General features: G+C 59.9%; 7 protein-coding genes across 7 annotated transcripts; 2 read left to right on the top strand and 5 right to left on the bottom strand.

The window, feature by feature from the left end:
- The first annotated feature begins 1,846 nt into the window (after nt 1-1,846).
- Nucleotides 1,847-3,837, top strand: M421DRAFT_422156 (uncharacterized protein). The gene is made up of 2 exons (XM_033593075.1): nt 1,847-2,825; nt 2,877-3,837. Exons 1-2 carry the CDS (start codon nt 1,902-1,904, stop codon nt 3,777-3,779), a joined length of 1,827 nt encoding a protein of 608 aa, XP_033447166.1. The 5' UTR covers nt 1,847-1,901; the 3' UTR covers nt 3,780-3,837.
- A 248-nt stretch (nt 3,838-4,085) lies between these two features.
- Nucleotides 4,086-6,319, bottom strand: M421DRAFT_102043 (uncharacterized protein; the record flags this gene model as incomplete). The annotated part of the gene is made up of 2 exons (XM_033586715.1): nt 4,086-5,879; nt 5,924-6,319. The coding sequence occupies 2 exons, from the start codon at nt 6,317-6,319 to the stop codon at nt 4,086-4,088; spliced, it is 2,190 nt and encodes a 729-aa protein (XP_033447165.1).
- A 25-nt stretch (nt 6,320-6,344) lies between these two features.
- Nucleotides 6,345-8,567, top strand: M421DRAFT_186710 (phosphatidate cytidylyltransferase 1). The gene is made up of 5 exons (XM_033587945.1): nt 6,345-6,856; nt 6,905-7,277; nt 7,324-8,138; nt 8,288-8,485; nt 8,542-8,567. The coding sequence occupies exons 1-4, from the start codon at nt 6,707-6,709 to the stop codon at nt 8,321-8,323; spliced, it is 1,374 nt and encodes a 457-aa protein (XP_033447164.1). The 5' UTR covers nt 6,345-6,706; the 3' UTR covers nt 8,324-8,485; nt 8,542-8,567.
- A 208-nt stretch (nt 8,568-8,775) lies between these two features.
- M421DRAFT_422153 (carnitine O-acetyltransferase) lies at nt 8,776-11,404 on the bottom strand. The gene is made up of 4 exons (XM_033593074.1): nt 11,103-11,404; nt 11,004-11,049; nt 9,259-10,958; nt 8,776-9,204 (listed from the first exon to the last, which is right to left on the bottom strand). Exons 2-4 carry the CDS (start codon nt 11,038-11,040, stop codon nt 9,115-9,117), a joined length of 1,827 nt encoding a protein of 608 aa, XP_033447163.1. The 5' UTR covers nt 11,041-11,049; nt 11,103-11,404; the 3' UTR covers nt 8,776-9,114.
- Nucleotides 11,405-11,871: 467 nt separating this feature from the next.
- Nucleotides 11,872-13,792, bottom strand: M421DRAFT_422152 (uncharacterized protein). The gene has a single exon (XM_033593073.1). It carries the CDS (start codon nt 13,363-13,365, stop codon nt 11,995-11,997), a length of 1,371 nt encoding a protein of 456 aa, XP_033447162.1. The 5' UTR covers nt 13,366-13,792; the 3' UTR covers nt 11,872-11,994.
- A 252-nt stretch (nt 13,793-14,044) lies between these two features.
- M421DRAFT_66331 (malate dehydrogenase) lies at nt 14,045-15,323 on the bottom strand (the record flags this gene model as incomplete). The annotated part of the gene is made up of 5 exons (XM_033596312.1): nt 14,045-14,635; nt 14,686-14,889; nt 14,938-14,978; nt 15,033-15,150; nt 15,258-15,323. The coding sequence occupies 5 exons, from the start codon at nt 15,321-15,323 to the stop codon at nt 14,045-14,047; spliced, it is 1,020 nt and encodes a 339-aa protein (XP_033447161.1).
- Nucleotides 15,324-15,803: 480 nt separating this feature from the next.
- Nucleotides 15,804-16,953, bottom strand: M421DRAFT_422150 (uncharacterized protein). Its single transcript, XM_033593072.1, has one exon. The coding sequence runs from the start codon at nt 16,636-16,638 to the stop codon at nt 16,234-16,236; it is 405 nt and encodes a 134-aa protein (XP_033447160.1). The 5' UTR covers nt 16,639-16,953; the 3' UTR covers nt 15,804-16,233.
- Between the last annotated feature and the right edge of the window lie 703 nt (nt 16,954-17,656).

Here is a 17,656-nt window from a genome sequence, read left to right as displayed (position 1 = left end):
CACGTCCACCGAATGCGCCTCTGCCGCTGCCAAGCCCCGACATTATGCAATGTCGGACGTTGACACAATTTACGAGATGTGTCTGCGGCATCGCTGGAGTAGAGAGCAGGGCAACGTGTTGCGTGCAGAGACATGACTCTCATAGCAGCAGTGCGGACTTCCACCTTGGCACGCACAACTTTCGAGATCTCCCGATAGCGGCCATTTGCCAAGTGCTGAAAGGAAATCCTGCTACATGAGACTACGCGGAGCTTTGGGAAACATTGAAACTAATGCTGCAGTTTAAGTCCCAACGGTTCCCGTTTCTTCTTCAACACCAGATCATCTCGCGCGCGGGTGATTCGTAGCTTCCTCGAAATGATCGTCTAGCTTGTCCAGTAGCTTCGTCTCGAGATTGATCGTCCTCATCTCATCCGGTGAAGACGAACAGGGACTTCACACCCAGCGGGTGTCGACCACTCTGACGGGTCTTGAGCTAAGAACGAGGAGATTCTGGAAGCTTAGGCGAATCGTTCACGAGGTGCCCAGAACAGCCATGCACATTGCAACGCAACAGAGTCGATAGAACTCACCTTGGCAACCATGCTTGCTTTGACCAAGGAGCCAGCTGGCATTGGCTTTGGTATGCAAGCGCTCGCCGGTCGTTAGACGTGTGCACCAGCCGAGTTCCGTTCTGTTCGACAACTCAGCTTTGGTAGTGTTCAACGCGTCGTGCATGCACAAGACTCAGAAATGAGACCATGTCGGATGTCTGCATGCGCAAGCATCAGAGGTCGTGCTCAAACGCGCGCCCTCCGCACTCACCCTCACCTCCGGGACCCCAACTACCCCAACTTCGTCTCTACGAAACCCCGGAGCACGTAGGAAACAAATCGACGCACCTGAAGCCTTGCCGACCACACCCCATGGGTGGTTTCAACTTTCAAGCTCGCTGGTGGAGGCTACTGGAGGGGCGCTAGAGAACGGACCGGGTGCGTCAGGGAACACCCAGGAACACCCCGAAGTACCAAACGCCGACGAGATGACGACTTTCCCGCGCTGTGATCTGCTCAGCATGGCCGTGGAAGAACCGCCGATGCAACACGCGGGATTGCGTTGCAGACATCTAATAATTACGCGCAGGACCTGGGGCCCGGGAGCATGCTTGGAAGGGCGACTCCGCACTTTTCCCCCGCAGATGGCGGTGGACAAAGTTACTCCGCAGAGTTAGTGTGTTGATCAACAGCGCGTGTTTCGACATGTCTTGGGTGGTGATGATCATCTTGCGGTCTAACTTCTAACGTGTTTGTTCGGACTTTCGTGGATACTGCAATATCCAGCCAACCTTTTCTGCTGCTCTGGAGCTGTGCCGTGGCAGGTCCTGCAGATGCGCGACGCAGTCAGTCATCCTTATGCGACTTGCACTTGATGGCGGGGCGTGGTTGAGAATTGAAGGGCATTGGATCAGGCAAAGCTGTGGTGTGTGGATTCTCAAGTGGCTGGTGCGTGTGAGTGCAGTGATTGATCAAACACGCCTCCCCAAGAGCATGTAGGCTTCACCTGCAGTGATGTAGGCTTCACCTGCAGTGATGTAGGCTTCACCTGCAGTGATGTAGGCTTCATCTGCAGTGACGTATGCACAATCTGCAGTGATGTAGGCTTCATCTGCAGTGATGTTATGCGGTGAGATGCAGTGATGTTATGCGGTGAGATGCAGTGATGTTATGCGGTGAGATGCAGTGATGTTATGCGGTGATGTGCGGTGATGTGCGATGATGTTAGGCGGCGATGTGATGGTCATGTGATGCGGTGCTGCTGATAACCTTCAGCCTTGCAGGAACCGCGGCCTGCATTGACCATGTAAATGTTCAAGTCCAACCACCAAGCTCTCTCAACGCCTACACACAGCGCCAACACGGCCAATGCCACCGCGTCCCTTTGTCAACGACGCGCTCTGGCGCTGTCTCTGCCCCGGCTTCCCTCCCCATGCCACCGCCGCCCACCTAGCACGCGCCGCAGCGCCAACGGCCGATAGCTTCGTGTCCAAACGCAGCTCCCGACTGCAATGTCAGCGCAGCTACAGCGCCGCCGCGCAGGTGTCGCCCTTTTTCGCACAGCCGCACGTCCCGCCGCCAGGCACACGGTCGCAGTTCGCGATGCAGCCACGCAACGCCAAGGAGAAGACGCCGCTCGTGCACCTCCCCACGCACACGCTGTACGAAGACGTGCGGCACGCGGGCGCTAAGGGCAGCTTCGATGAAGTGATGCGCATCTGCAGGGTGCTCATCCAGGACCGCGGTCAGCGGCCCGATCCCGCCATGTACGCCGCGATACTGCACAGTCTCACGAGCAGCACGGACGGCACGGCGGGGAAGGTTCGGTCCGTGCTGGAGGAGATGGGGTTTTGGAGCGACAAGGCCGCGGCGGAGGGGGTGGAGACGGTCGAGCTCGATGTCAGAGGGTGCGAGAACGTGCTGCAGGCGCTCGCGGTGCATCCGGACTACCTGCTGCGGGCCGAGGTGCTGGAGTACATGCGCGAGAAGTGGTTCGCGCTCAGCGACCGCGCGCAGTGCTTTGTTGTCGCGGGGCTGCTGCGCGAGCGACTGTTTGAACAGGCGCTGGACATGCTGGAGGACATGTGTCGGAAGGAGGCGCGGGTGGACGAGTGGCTGTGGAGCGAGGCCATGTGGCTGCTGCTGGAGTTTGGCGAGGTCGAAGAGGCCTTCTACGTGCTGGGGCTGAAGGCGAGCGTCTCGGACGCCGCGACGGCGGGCGCGGCGTGCGGCGTGAAGCTGAGCCATGCGCTGTGGAGTGCGTTGCTCGATGCTGCCGCGCACCAACAGCTGGTACGCATCCGTCCGCACACACTCGCATCGCATCGCTAACGAGACCACCAGCACGATGCGGCGCGCACAGTCTGGACCACGCAGGTCCAGCCCGGCTACCTCAACCCGCCGACCGGCACGTGCGTGTCCGTCCTCTCCGTCGCCGCGCGCCACGGCGACGTGCACCTCGCGACCGACGTGTTCCGGGTGCTCACGGCGCGCGAGACGGTCTTCACGACGCACCACTACGAGCTGCTCATCGCGACGTACCTCAAGGCCGACGCCCTCTCCGACGCCCTCGCCGTCATGCTCATCATGACCGACGCCAACCTCAAAGTCGACGCCGGCACCTGTCACCCGCTGTACTCGTACCTTGTCCACGCGCCGGCCCCACGGCCAACAAAAACACTCAGCGCCTCCGGCTCGGAAACAGAGGAGCAACTCAGCATGCCCGTCCACGCCTTCACGCTCCTCCAATCCCTCGAAGCACAGGGCCGCAAGATCCCCACCGCGGCCGCAAACTGCTGCATCCAGGCCAGCATCGCGCTGGACGCGCTGCCAGACGCGCTCTCCATGTACAAAGCGCTGCACACGGTGTGCGCCACGGGCCCCAACACATCAACGTTCAACCTGCTGTTCCGGGGATGCGCACAATCCGCGCGCAAGGAGCTGGCCATGCACCTCGCGACCGAGATGATGGCGTTGAACCTGCAACCGGATCGCATCACGTACGACCGGCTGATTCTGGTGTGCGAGCAGACGGGGCATTTGGATGATGCTGTTAATTACTTTGAGGAGATGCGCGGTATGGGTTTGAGGCCGAGGAGGGGGACGTACGAGCGGTTGATGAATGCGCTTGTGGATCGTGACGATGAGCGGTGTGTTGCTGTGCTGAGGGATTATCGGGAGAGTGGGGAGGTTGTGAGTCGGGTTGAGCAGCGGGTCAGGAGGCGGTTTGTGGTTGGGGATGTGTAGACTCGGCCATGTATTACAACTCATGATGCCAATACATTACAACTCACGATGCTAATATTACAACTCACGATGCTAATATTACAACTCATGATGCTAATATTACAACTCACGATGCTAATATTACAACTCACGATGCCAACATCACAACTCACGATGCCAACATTACAACTCACGATGCCAACATCACAACTCATGATGCCAACATCACAACTCACGATGCCAACATCACAACTCATGATGCCAACATCACAACTCACGATGCCAACATCACAACTCATCACGCCAATCCAGCCCAATGCAAAGGCACTACGCCACCCCAAAGACCCCGGCAAACGCCTCGCCCTCCTCCATACTCAGCCCCCCGTCCAGAATCCCATGCGCCATGTCGACCGTCCCCTCGTCCACACCGGCCTCCAGCACCAGAGCCTCGCTAAACGCGACGCGCGCGAGGCTGACGAGATAGGCATGCACGCCCCCCAAAGTGTGGACGAGCTTGCTCTTGACGTCGAACCCCGGGTTGGTCGTGGCGATGTGGTGCACCAGCGATACGGTCGCGTTGATGGACGCCACGGCCGCGTCCTGCGTGGGGGCGAGGGGCGCTTGGTAGAGGCCGGCTATCACGCGGTCGAGGTGCTTCAGCAGCCGGCCCGTGCAGATGCGGTTCGAGCCCAGACGGGCGGCGCCGTGCGCGGGGACGGCGAGCGTGGACAGGAGCTCGACGACCTGCAGGCGCAGCGCGAGGGTGGCGGCGGCGTCGGCGGCGGCGTCGGCGGCGAGCGTCGGCGTCTCGGTGAGCAGGTTGGTCAGTCGGCCGATGAGGGCGTCTTCGCCGGCGGCCTGGCTGCCGGGCTGCGGGCTGATGGGCCCAATGGACGAGGGCAGCGCCGAGGTGGCGAGGATGTGCAGGGTGAGGGAGATTTGCGCCATGGGCTGCTCGGGGTTGAGCAGCATAATGGCAAAGTCCGAGGGGATGGACGCCCACAGCTCGGCCGCGGCCGTGTCGGAGAGGCCCACGCAGCTGGTGGCGATGAGGTGCAGCATGTCGAGACAGGCCAGGACGTCAATGTGCGCGGTCACGTCGCCGTGGCCCGAGGCGTAGAGCGCGCTGACGGCGTCGCGGCCGGCCTTTGCGGCTCTCGACAGCGGGTTCGCGACGAGGTCGATCGAGTCCACCATCAGCGGGACGAAGCGGGCTTTGATCGCGCAGGCCGTCTCGCACCGCGAGCAGGCCAGTACAAAGTGCAGCGCATCGAGCAGGACATTGACCGGCGCGTAGTGCTTCTCCGCCAGACACTGCGCCCAGAGCTGGCAGACGGCGAGCGCCATGTCCAGCGCCAGAGCGTGCGCGTCTGCAAACGTCTTGGCAGCCAGGGCATCGTAGACCATCGACGACAGCCGCCTCGCGGGGTCCGACGGAAACGCGTGCTGTGCGAGCGCCTCGAGCACCCGGTCTTTCCCGTTTGGCGCTGTGTGGGCCATGAGCCGATGGAGCAGCTCGAACCGCCCGTCGTCCCTCCGAAAGTAGTCCAGCAGCGCGGCGTCCATTGGCTCGCCGTGGGCCAGCTCGGCGTCCGTCTCGCGGCGCTGGGAGCGCGGCGCGCTCAGCTGCAGAGGAACCGGGCTGTTGTCGCCCGCGCTCCGCTTCCGCTTGGCCGCCAGAGCTGGCGTCGCGGCTCTCGGCCGCTCGCGGGCCCTCGACGGAGACACCGCGGCGACGTCGCCGTGGTCGAAGCCGTCGGCCAGGGGGCCTCGCGGCAGCCTCTTGGGTGTCGCAGCCGGGCTGACTGCGGCACTGGGCTTCGCCCTGGTCGCCATGGGCTTCCTGGTGCGCGGGGCCATGGCAGCGTCGCGCGCGTCGTGCTGGTGGAACAGGTTGCTTGTGGCGGCGTGTTCCTTGTCGCGACGCAGCTGCTCCATCTCGGCGCGCAGCTTCGCGAGCTCGTCGCCGTGCAGCCGCTGCTGGTCGGCCAGGTGGCGCTCGTGGCGGCGCAGCTCGGCATGGTGGCGTCGTCGGAGCGTGTCTGCTTCTCCGGCCTTGGTCTGCAGCCGGGCCTTGAGGTCGTCGGCGTCTCTCCTCTCGCGGGCCTGGTCCTGCTCCAGCTGCAGCCGTCAGCGCAGTCCGACGACGCCACAGCGCTGCCCACCTTTTTGATCCGCGAGCGCAGCCGGACGGGGTCTGCCTGCGACGGGCGCGGCGGCGCGACGGGCGACGTGTGTCCGACGCGACGGCTCTCGTCTACGGCGGCGCCCTCGTCGGGGGCGTCGGGGGCTTCGTCGGGGGCTTCGTCGTAGACGTCGGGGGCTTTGTCGAAGGCGTCGGGGGCTTTGTCGAAGGCGTCGGGGGCTTCGTCGGGGGCGTCGGGGGCTTCGTCGTCGAGGTTGACGACCTCGTCGTCGTCGTCGAGGCCGTAGTCGGATCGCGGCGCCGTCTGCGGCTGCTGCGTCGCGCGGATGGCGGCCGCCTCGAACTGCGCGATGGCGTTCGCGGGCAGGTCGTCGAGGCCATGGTCGGAGAAGTCAAAGTCGTCGTCGGCCGACATGACTGCATCGCACCCACTGTCGGGATTGCAGGGCCGAGTCGCAGGCCAAGTTGCAGGGCCGAATCGGAGGCCCGGTGAACGCGTCGCGCGGTCTGGCGCTGCCCTGGCTGGCGGAGGATGCGGAACTTCACATGCCGCTAGCCACGCCTGGGAGTCTAAGATGACGTTGCTCTGGCCCGCAGCTTTTCAACCCAACCGGGATTTGACCGCGGAAGAAGGCGACCACGGCAAGACCACCACCGCGCAAGACCACCACCGCGACAGACCACCATCGCGACAGACCACCGCCGCGACAGCCTACCGCCGCGTCCTCTCGCCGCCAACACGGACAAGCTTCTCTGCGCCGACCGCGTCCGCCCCCGGCCCTCGGCCCCCTCCGTCCCCCCCATGGCGCGTCCTCGCAAGGACGTCAAGTTTGCACATAGGAGTGCGAGCAATGGCCGCGCGCGTCGCGCGTCGATGAGCCTGTCGGACATGTCGGAGGCGGGCTCGCAGCCCGCCAGCCCGACGCGCAACGGCGCCCTCGACAAGTGCGCGGTGCGTCTGTCCGCGTCCAGAAAAAGGCCCCCCCGCTGACAATGGCAGGCACCACCCGCCCCCGCGCAGACGGAGTATGAGAAGAAAAAGGCAAACTTCATCGTGCGCACGACGTGGACGCTCGTCATGATTGGCGGCTTCTTCTTCGCGCTCGGCGCGGGCCATCTGTACATCATCGTCATCATCACGGCGGTGCAGGTCATCTGCTTCAAGGAGGTCATCGCCATCGCCAACGTGCCCAGCAGGGCGCGCAGCCTGCGCTTCACCAAGTCGCTGAACTGGTACTTCCTGGGCACGGCCATGTACTTTTTGTACGGCGAGAGCGTCATCTACTACTTCAAGCACATTCTGCTCGTCGACCGGATCCTGCTGCCGCTGGCCACCCACCACCGGTTCATCTCGTTTATGCTGTACATTATCGGTGCGTGTCGTGGTTGAATCGCGGTCGGCGCCTGCTAACCGTCCAGGCTTCGTCTTCTTCGTCTTCTCGCTGCAAAAGGGCCACTACAAGTTCCAGTTCACGCAGTTCGCCTGGACGCACATGGCCCTCTTCCTCATCGTCGGCCAGGCCCACTTTGTCATCAACAACATCTTCGAGGGCTTCATCTGGTTCATCCTGCCCATCAGCATGGTCATCACCAACGACATCTTTGCCTACCTCTGCGGCATCACCTTTGGCCGCCACCAGCTCATCCAGATCTCGCCCAAGAAGACGTGGGAGGGCTTCCTCGGCGCCTGGTTCTTCACCGTCATCTGGGGCGTCGTGGCCACCCACTTCCTCGCCCAGTACAAGTTCTTCATCTGCCCCGTCAACGACCTCGGCGCCAACATCTTCAGCGGCCTCGAGTGCCGCCCGAACCCCGTCTTCGTCTCCAAAGTGTACACGGTGCCCTTTATCCCCGAGGGCATCCCCGCCTACCTGCCCATCCCGCACAGGGTCGACGTCATGCCCGTGCAGTTCCACATGGTCATCCTCGCCACCTTTGCCTCGCTCATCGCCCCGTTTGGCGGCTTCTTCGCCTCGGGCCTCAAGCGCACCTTCAAGATCAAGGACTTTGGCGACTCGATCCCCGGCCACGGCGGCATGACGGACCGCTTCGACTGCCAGTTCATCATGGGCTCCATTGCATTTTTCTACTACGCCAGCTTCATCGCCACACACCACACCACCGTCGGCGGCGTCCTCGAGGCCGCCATCACCGGCCTCACCCACGACGAGCAGTTTGAGGTGCTGCAGATTTTGACCAAGAACTTGGTCAACCACGGCGTGATTGCGCCAGAGGTACGTCGCCTCGCGTCTTGACCACTGACGGATGCATCGACTGGCTCGACTGATGCATTGACTGGTGCATTGACTGACTTGACTGATGCATCGACTGGCTTGACTGATGCATTGACTGGCTTGACTGATGCATTGACTGACTTGACTAGGTTCTGGAGCATCTCCACCAGGTGGTCAGGCGGTAGGCGCTGCGTTGCTGTTGCGGTAGGCGCTGCGTTGCTGTTTTGGTACACGCTCTTGTCGGGTAATCGAGACATGTGACCACGTCAACTGTACTGTACCGTGCTGTACTGTACTGTGCTGTACCGTGCTGTACCGTACTGTGCTGTATCGTGCTGTGCTGTACTGTGCTGTACTGTGCTGTACCGTGCTGTACCGTACTGTGCTGTACAGTACTGTACAGTACTGTACAGTACTATGCTGTCTTGTATGTAGTATAGTATGTATACACTTCACGGCCGAAAACGGGCAGAATGTAGTCCATATCCACAAAGTCAAAGTTGGGCAAGGTGTAACGGAGGTGTAAGAGCGCTTTCACCGTCACCATGACCACAACATTACTACAACATCACTACAACATTACTACAACATCACTACAACATCACCACAACATTACTACAACATCACCTATATCACCACAACATCACCTATATCACCACAACATCACCTATATCACCACAACATCACCTATATCACCACAACATCACCTATATCACCACAACATCACTACAACATCACTACAACATCACCACAACATCACCTATATCACCCGTGTAAACGCCCGATGCTCTTAGATGGTCTTGGCCAGGTGACTTTTCTACGACTCTAGACGTTCTTGACTTCATCCTGACTTCATCCCAACTTCATCCTGACTTCATCCCAACTTCATCCTGACTTCATCCTGACTTCATCCTGACTTCACCCCAACTTCACCCAAACTTCACCCCAACTTCACCCCAACTTCGTCGCGACGGGTCTACAGCTTCGCCTTGGGCGCCTCGAGCGTAGGCATCATGATATCCCTGATATCGCCCGCAGCCTCATTCAGGTAGAAGCTCATCTTATCCTAAATGCCTCGTTAGCAAACACCCCACCCACTCAACGTGATGGGAAGACCTACCGAGCCCAAGCCCTTGGAGCACACATTAAACTGAATGCTGTTCTCGTTGATCATATACGCAAGCCCCCACCCATCATCAACAACCTGCGACCACCCGTATCCATTAAAGTACTCCGAGGATAGTTGCGAGGAGGAAATAAACCACGTGCTACTGTAGCTAAACGCTGGGTCCGTGTACAGCGCCGGCACAGCCTCGCCCTCCTTGAGACAACGCTTGAGTCCGAAAAGATGCCTATCGACGCCGCGGCCGTCGCTCGCGTCGCCAATGTATTTCACGTGGGCACCGAGCGCGGCGCGGAATTTCGCCACGCATTCCTCAGCGGTCGCAGAGGGATCGGCCATGGCGGCGCAGAAGGCCACGCTCTCGTCGCTGACGGTGCGGCATGTTTCCGTGCGACCCTCTTGGAAGCGGCGCGTCGCGGCGGATTCGTATGTGGGCCTGTTCTTGCCGTAGAATTTGTGGTATGCGAGTTGGATGATCATCTGCACGTAGGCGTCGGGCGAGCACTTGAATTTCTTGATCAGGCCCTTGCCGTAGCCCTGGTACGCCTGCACGCGCAGCTCGTGCGCGCCAATCTGCTGCGCAAAGTGCGCAGTTGCAGCGGCCATGTCCTGCTTGAGCTCTGCGTTGAGCTCGAAGCGCAGCGGCTTGGGGTTGGGCAGGTCGGAGCGGATCGAGGGGTCGTCAAAGGGCAGGGCGTCGGTGAAGATGAGCTTGCTGGCGTGGTCGTTGAGGCGGTGCGTCGGCGTGCCGTCCATGATCGAGTGCTCGCCCATGAAGCCCGAGGTGCCGTTGTCGTTGACGATGAACTGCAGCGGCTTGTCGAACCAGCGGTTGGCGCCGTCGCCGTGCCAGTACTGGTGTGCGCGCTCCTCGAGCGTCACGGGACTGGCGTCGTCGAGGCACACGACAAACGACGCCGACTCGATGGCCTCGATGGTCGCCGCGTTGACGGCCGAGGCCGCCTTGAGCTTGGGGTACACCTCGGCCCACACGTCGCGGTTCTGCGAGGTGAGGGTGCCGACGGGGTCCGTCTTGACAGCGCTCTCGTAGATGCGCTTGAACTGCAGCTCGAGCTCGCTGGTGTTGAGCTGCTTGCCGTTGACCTCGTGGGGGATCTTCCAGAACTGGTTCTTGCGCACGGCGATGATGTGCTGGTTCTCCTTGAAGGGGAACTTGACGCTGGTGTCGGCGGGCTTCTTGGGCACGCGGCTGCAGTTGAACATCCACTCGTACGAGCTCATGGCCATGGGCAGCTTCTTCATGTACTCGGGCTCCAGCTCGCCGTGGTCGACCAGCCGCTTGAACTCGAGCACCGCCGTCGAGATGGCCGCCGCGCGCTTGGCGGGGTTCCGGCGCTTCTTGTCGTCGCGGTGCGAGTAGAAGTAGCTGACGTAGGGCACGACGGGGTCGCGGTAGCCCATGTACGCCGCGTCGTTCCACCATTCGGAGAGCCAGTTCTTGATCTCTGGCCGCGCTCTGCGCTCTTCCAGGCGCTTCTGCAGCGTCTCGCCGACGCCGCCGGGCGCGACAAATTCGCTGACGGCCTTGGTGGTCGCGTCGAACTCGGTCGGGGAGAGCAGCGGGTGCACCGACTTCAGGTACCGCTTCGCCGTCTCCTCGAGCGTCGGCACGGGCAGTCGGGGCAGCGAGTCCTCGAACCGCAGCATCGCGCCCTTGCTGTGGTCCTCCTTGTAGCCTGCGCCGTCAGCTGTTGCACGTGATGGATGTCGACCGTCCTTACCCTCTGGCAGCGAAGACTGCTTCCTGGCGGGCGCCATTGTGATTGTCTGTGCATGAGTGAGCTCCAAGCGCGCGATTGACACGGCCCGTCTCTACGTACCCTGGGCGTCTGGATGTGGGTGACGGGTCTGCGAAGTATCGAGGCGGGTGCTCGCGCTCGCGCAACTCTGCTGAACATTACAAAAAGAGGGATGAAGCAAGGAAGAGCAGAGAGACAGCACGCCGTGAGAGGGCAGAATTTCTAGCAGGCTACGATGATCCTCGGCCAGAGTGCACGCGTGTCAGGTCGACCAGTAGTCGCTGCAGCCGGTGCGTCGTGAGCTCGCCCAGCCGAGGTCCAGGGATGTTGCCCAGACCGCCGCGTGACGTCGCTCTCGAGCGCCGCCAGCCCGGACGGCTTTCACATGCAGCGCATCAAGGCTGAGGTGATGAGGCTCGGCGGAGTTGATTCGGACCAGCGCGCTGCGCAACGGCTATCTCACCCGCAATACTACATATATCAAAGCAACGCTGTCGCTGTCGCTGTCGACACGTTCATGCCCGTGTCCCCGCACCCCCACAACTGAAGCGCACAGACAACATGGGGCCTGCAGAGCCGAGGCAGATGGCAGATGGCCTCACGGCTCCGTGAAGATGAGTTCGTACGAGCGACCTTGGACTTTGAGGTTGGACCTTCGAGACTGGGCTACCTCGCTGCTCAAGAGTCACTTTCAACGATAGAACGCTCGAGCAGAGTCAAAGGGTTGTGTGCTTTACATGTTCAGGTCACCTGCGACAATAGCGCCGCGGGGTTGTGGGTTGGTGAAGCTGTCTAGGTACTACCGTACTAGCATGTTGTTGAGGATGTGCTCTTTGGAGACGGCAGTCAAGCCGCCATGAATCATACCCGCGGTCATGGATAAGTTATAGGATCTGACTGGCATTGAATTCGTTACTCGACGACTACTTCTCTCACCACTCATTCGCTCGCACAACCGCCTCAAGCCATCAAATCACACCACTCCAAACACCGCACTCCCCCTCCTCCTTAGACTGGGCGTCTTCGTCCTCTCAAACTCCTCCTTAATACTCTCCAAAAGCCCCTCTTTCGTGAGTACATCAACCGCCACGCCAGCAAGGCTCTTCGCAACGACAAGGCTCTTCTCAAACGCCCGACTGCTACCCGCTGCCACCTGAAAAAGCCGCGTGTGCGGCCCGGTCAGCGGCGCACTCCCGTCCTCGTTGAAGATCTGGAAGTACGGGCTGATGCTCGGCCACTCGTGGCTGAGGTTGCCCTGGTCCGTCGAGCCGGAGGGGTCTTTCAGCTTGTCTGTCTCCGCGGGTGCGAGGGTGCCGCCCTGCTGCGTGAAGTACGAGGCGTAGCTCGCCGCGAGGAGGTCGTTCGTGACGTGGTTCGCGTACCCGTACGGTCTGATGGTGAAGTTGAGCGCCGCGCCCGTGGCGAGCGCACCCGCTTTGAAGCAATTCTCGACGCGCGTTGTGAGGTTGGCGAGCTGCGTGTTGTCGTTTGCGCGGATCTGGTACGACCCTTCTGCTTTCGCGGAGATGACGTTGATGCGGCTCCCTGCGCTCGAGATGAAGCCATGCACGCGCTCCGAGGGCCGCATCTGCTGCCGCATGTAGCTCAGCGCGCTGTTGGCGACCAGCAGCCCGTCTTGCGCGTTGATGCCCTCCCACGGGCTGGCGGCGGCGTGCGCTTCGAGGCCCGTGTAAGCCACGTCGACGCGGTCCGTGGACGTGGTTGTCATGTACGGGCTGTCGCCGGCGGATGTCGGGTGCGAGATGAGCGAGATATCGATTTTTGCGTCGGCGAAGACGCCGGCTTCGAGCATTTTGACCTTCCCGCCCAGCGATTCTTCTGCAGGCGTTCCGAAGAGGATGATCTTGCCGCCGAGGGACTCGCTGCGCATGACTTGTGCAGCGGCGAGGGCGCCGCCGAGAGATGCCGTGGCGATGAGGTTGTGGCCACAGGCATGGCCGAGTTCAGGGAGAGCGTCGTACTCTGCGTTGAAGCCAATGACGGGGCCGCCACCGTTGCCGTCGAACACGGCCATAAAGGCTGTCGATATGTTGCCGACCGATCGAGTGACGCTCCAGCCCTCCTGCTCTTCCATGAACGACGTCAGAAGCTCGTGCGCTTTGACTTCCTCATACCCTAGTTCTGGGTTCGAGTGGATCTCCGTGTTGATCGTTGAAAGCTCGTCCGTGATGGAGTCGACGTAGTCCGAGATAGCAGTGAAGTGCGGACTGGCGACTGTGCCATTGGCCTGGCGACTGATGAGGTGACTGCCTCCCTCCGCTATTACCGTGTGCTGACTGAGGATCAAAGCCAGCAGGCCCAAAGTTAGGACTGAGGGTGCCATGGTAGGAATTCTGCGGATCAAGTAGCTTTCCATGGTCAGTATGAGGGAATTGGTCAACTAAGGGGTGTTCAAGCCTTATATAACTTGGGTATGCGATCTCGGATATAGACCTCTCGACTGACTGGCGAAAGCCGTTGACTGCCGACGGATCGTCCTGCATTGCAAGTCATGATCCTTCCAGGCTCGGGACATTTTTTTTGTCTTGGAGACGGGCAACGTTCTCCAGCCCCAACGTCAGATAGCAACCTTCCTAAAGCGTCTCGAAGCATGGTAACTATGCCCCATCTTTGACCTCTTGGCTGCAGGTAAATCGTCTTGGTATTCTGTCATATCGGGCATGTTATCTGTAATGTTCCGACGTCGGCACTCAAATAGGCGACGAGCGCCTATCGCGACGTAGGATGTTGTGATTGAAGTTGTCGACGCCCACGCTTTGGCAGAGCGAATACAGAGTATCGCTAACTCGACAGTTAGTGTCTTGGCGCACGCATCTACCAATCCAAGTTCAGGAGATCAAACGGAGTATTTTGTGCTAAGGTACAGATCAAATCTACACAGGCCTGCTCCAGTTGCATCGCTGAAATGGCAAACACATGAAACCCGGCCTAGTCCAGTTCCGGTGACCATAACGTTCATTACTAGTACACCACAGCTCTTTTCACGCCCCATATGCAAGCATTTACGGGTTCTCGGCGGCGAACTTGACACCCTTGTTGATGTTGCCCTTCAGGTCCGCGAGGCAGGCATCGAGGAGCTTCTGCTCGTACTCGGTGATCTTGCCGACGGGGTGGATCTTCTCGACACCGTTGGGGCCGAGCTCGACGTTGGAGGCAAAGTACTCGACGCCCTGGTCCTTGTAGAGGGGAGAGTCGACAAAGGTGGGCTCGATGACGTTCTTCTGGCCCTGGGCAGCCTTGAGGAGCGACTCGGTGAAGCGGGCACCGGCCATGGCCATGGAGAGGGTGGCGGAACCAGCACCGTCCTTGGCCTTGACGACCTCGTCACCGCCGAACTGGACGCGGTTGACGTAGTTGTCGAGCTGCTCGCCGGTCAGGTTGTAGCCGGACTGGGAGAGGAGGGGGACGATGGTTGCGCCGGAGTGGCCACCGACAACGGTGATGTTCTCGCTGGCGGGGTCGTTGTTCTTGATCTGGGAGATGAAGCGGGAGGCGCGGACAACGTCGAGGGTGGTGACACCGAAGAGGCGCTTGGGGTTGTAGACGCCCTTAGCCTTGAAGACCTCGGCGGTGATGGGGACGGTGGAGTTGACCTGCCTGGGTTAGCGAAGAGGCGTTGCATGTGTGGAATCAGCGGGCGCACCGGGTTGGAGATGATGAGGATGTTGGCCTCGGGGGCGTGCTCGGCGGCGGCCTTGGCGAGGTCGCGGACGATGGAGGCGTTGGTGTTGAAGAGGTCGTCGCGGGTCATGCCGGGCTTGCGGGGCACACCGGCGGGGATGACAACGATCTCAGCGCCCTTGAGGGCCTCGGCGAGACCGGAGGGAGTAGCATCGTGGCCGCGGACCTGACCGTGTTAGCTGCTGTCTGTGGTGCTGGAGCGGCGGCGGCGTACCTCGCTCTTGGTGTTGATGTGGCCAATGTCGGCAGCGACACCTGCAGCGCGGTCAGTATGCGGTCAATGGCGGGTAAAAATGGCAATTGGCGTACCGGGGGCGAGGCGGATGTCGTAGAGGGAGAGCTGGCTGACGCGAGGGTTGAGCTTGAGGAGGAGCGAAAGCGGCTGGCCGATACCACCGGCGGCACCGAGGACAGTGACCTTGGAGGACTGCAACCACTGTGTTAGTGCACATGCTCTCAATGGCATCCGTTGGCGTGTCCGTCCCGCTGCGAAAAGCTGCTGAACAGCCTCGGAGCTGCCGGGGGTGTGCGTACCTGGCGGGCCGACGCAGAGAAAGCGCGGCGCTGGGCCTGGGCGAAAGCGTTCCTGGCAGCGAACATGATGGACGTGATGGGTTGTAGAGGAAGATGAACTGGGCTGGAATGCAGATGGTTGATGGTGGAGCGAGAGATTTGCGATGAGAGCATCGTGCCAAGCCGGTCAGTGCTCCCTCTTCGTGTTGTTCGGAGACACGGACGACCTGTCACGCCCCGCCCACCGTTGCTGTCAACACGTCAGTCCAAGCACCCTTCGCCCAGCGCGACACGGTCTGCTATGTGCCTCCTCCACGACTCGAACCTGTGGGGAGACCACGCAGACTGGCACATTCATACTGAAAACGCAGGCTTACGTAGGCTCAAATGGACAGAGTCATAAACAACACAAGCATCGACCACCATAATGTACACGAAACCGATGCATCAACATCAGTTGCACTGTCGACTAAACCCTCCTTCTCAATCTATCATGCTGAAGACACAGGAACAATTCTTGACGCGTTGGGAGCGGCGCACGTGTTGCTGGCACGAGAGGGGCGAGCTACCAGTGAGGAGATAAATGACTCGAGTTGCAGGTGGCTGGGGAACGCAGTGTGACGAGGAAGCACAGACGAAAGGGTGGCACGATGCAGTAGTGGTTGGTGTTTTATTTTTGATGACATTGGCATCTGCCAAACGGCTTTTGGTATTGGATACGAAGAGAGAATGGACCGAGACCCCGAACGCCGAAGCTATGAACACAGTACAAAGGAGATGAGCTGACAAAAGCCCCACAGCGAGGCATATCAGAGCCCGTGAATATAGGTACAAGAATGAAAGATTAAGAAATGCCGCCAACGTTTGTTCAAAACCGAGGCCATCGGTAAGTGACTCTCATCGGGCAATGCTGTATCAGCTCAATACCATATAGCAGCTAGTGGCCTTCAAGATGGAATCGTTGCCGCGTGTCGCTCCGGATAACGAAAGCAAGAGCTCAGTACTCAGACCAATGACTCTTCTCCCCAACCTTCTCAAACTGCGTCTCCCGAAACACCCGTCTTCTCGCACGCTCCTCGCGGCCAAAGCAGCAGAAGAAGCGGACAAAGCCGTTGCGTTTGCGTGGCGTGAGACCGTCGAGCAGAGCATCGCTGCTGGAGTCGTTTGATGTCGAAGACGCAGGACTCAAGGGGATGGTCGCGTTGATGAAGATGAGCGAGTCGTGGTTGCGGTGCCGTGTGTTTGGTGTCGGTTGCTGTGATTGGCTTGCGAGTGTGTCCGAGGATGAGGATGGTGTGGAGTCTTGGGCTGGGAACGATGTGTCGAGTGGGAGCAGCATTTGGCGATTTGCGCGTGGTGATGTCGGTAGGCCAGTTGGCAGTGTTTGTGTGAATGACGACATTTTGGTGCTTTGAGGTTGTCGAGTATCGTTCAAGCTTGAGAAAGGTTCAGACTCAGCTGTTTAAAGGGGAACAACTTGAATGATTTGGGTAGATGTGACGTTTCAAACAACCTCTCTTCAAGATTCAAGGCTTATTATATCAAGGAAACAATGTTTGTACAAGCAAGGATCGCTCCAGGCGTCGAGGGGGAAGATTGTTTATGCCGTCGTGCGACCTGCAGTGACCGGTGTATATGATGTTCAGGGGGCAACCCCACGCTAAGGCCGAACGCTTGGCCCCGTGTTCAAGGGTGCGCGGCGTAGCGCACTTCCGTGACCTCGAAACTCTTCCGCTGTGGCTGTACGTCTGATAAAGGCAGTCTGTTACGGATCTGTGGTCGCTGTGGTCTCCGATTCCTATCTTTTTCGTCGTTCTGCGGGGGCAGCGATGCCGAAAAGGAAGCTGTGAATCTCACCGTCGCGTGCTGATTGCGCATCTGCAGGCTTAAGGCTTCCTTTCACGAGCCTCTGAAACGCCCTCTCCATGCCACAAGGCTGAGATCAATCTACAGACCACATGAAGGGAGCATGACAGACAGGCACCGAGGTATGCCCAGGAAACGAGGTAGCAGGGCCGCTCGTTGGGTCGCTATTGTCGTCTTCTGCACCCCTTGAAACACCAGCAACGTCGCATGTTTTGGGGGGAACGAACGCCGAATCACTCATCCTCGCATTGAGACCGAGATTGACACCTCAGGCCGCCGTTTGTTGTTAATAGCGAGCCACCTCATGCATCCTTTCGCTGAAGAGACCCTTTCTGTTTTTTAAGGCTGTAGTGGTGAAACGGCTTGATCGGAGAGGGCCTCAGGGCGGCGTGAGGGGTCGCCACCAAGGTACCGTCTCCAACACCACCATCAAAGGGATTTAGATGCCAACTCAGTTAATATGTGTGAATCTTGCTAGGCAGGGATGGAAGGCTACTGCACGGCATGTCTCGTTGTGTCATCCCTTGATGGATCATGGTCTACCCCCATTTCTG

This window comes from Didymella exigua (assembly GCF_010094145.1).
Source record: "Didymella exigua CBS 183.55 unplaced genomic scaffold M421scaffold_19, whole genome shotgun sequence".
In the NCBI taxonomy this organism is placed as follows: domain Eukaryota; kingdom Fungi; phylum Ascomycota; class Dothideomycetes; order Pleosporales; family Didymellaceae; genus Didymella; species Didymella exigua.
Note: the sequence above shows the minus strand (reverse complement) of the source record. Positions and strands in the feature narration are given on the sequence as shown.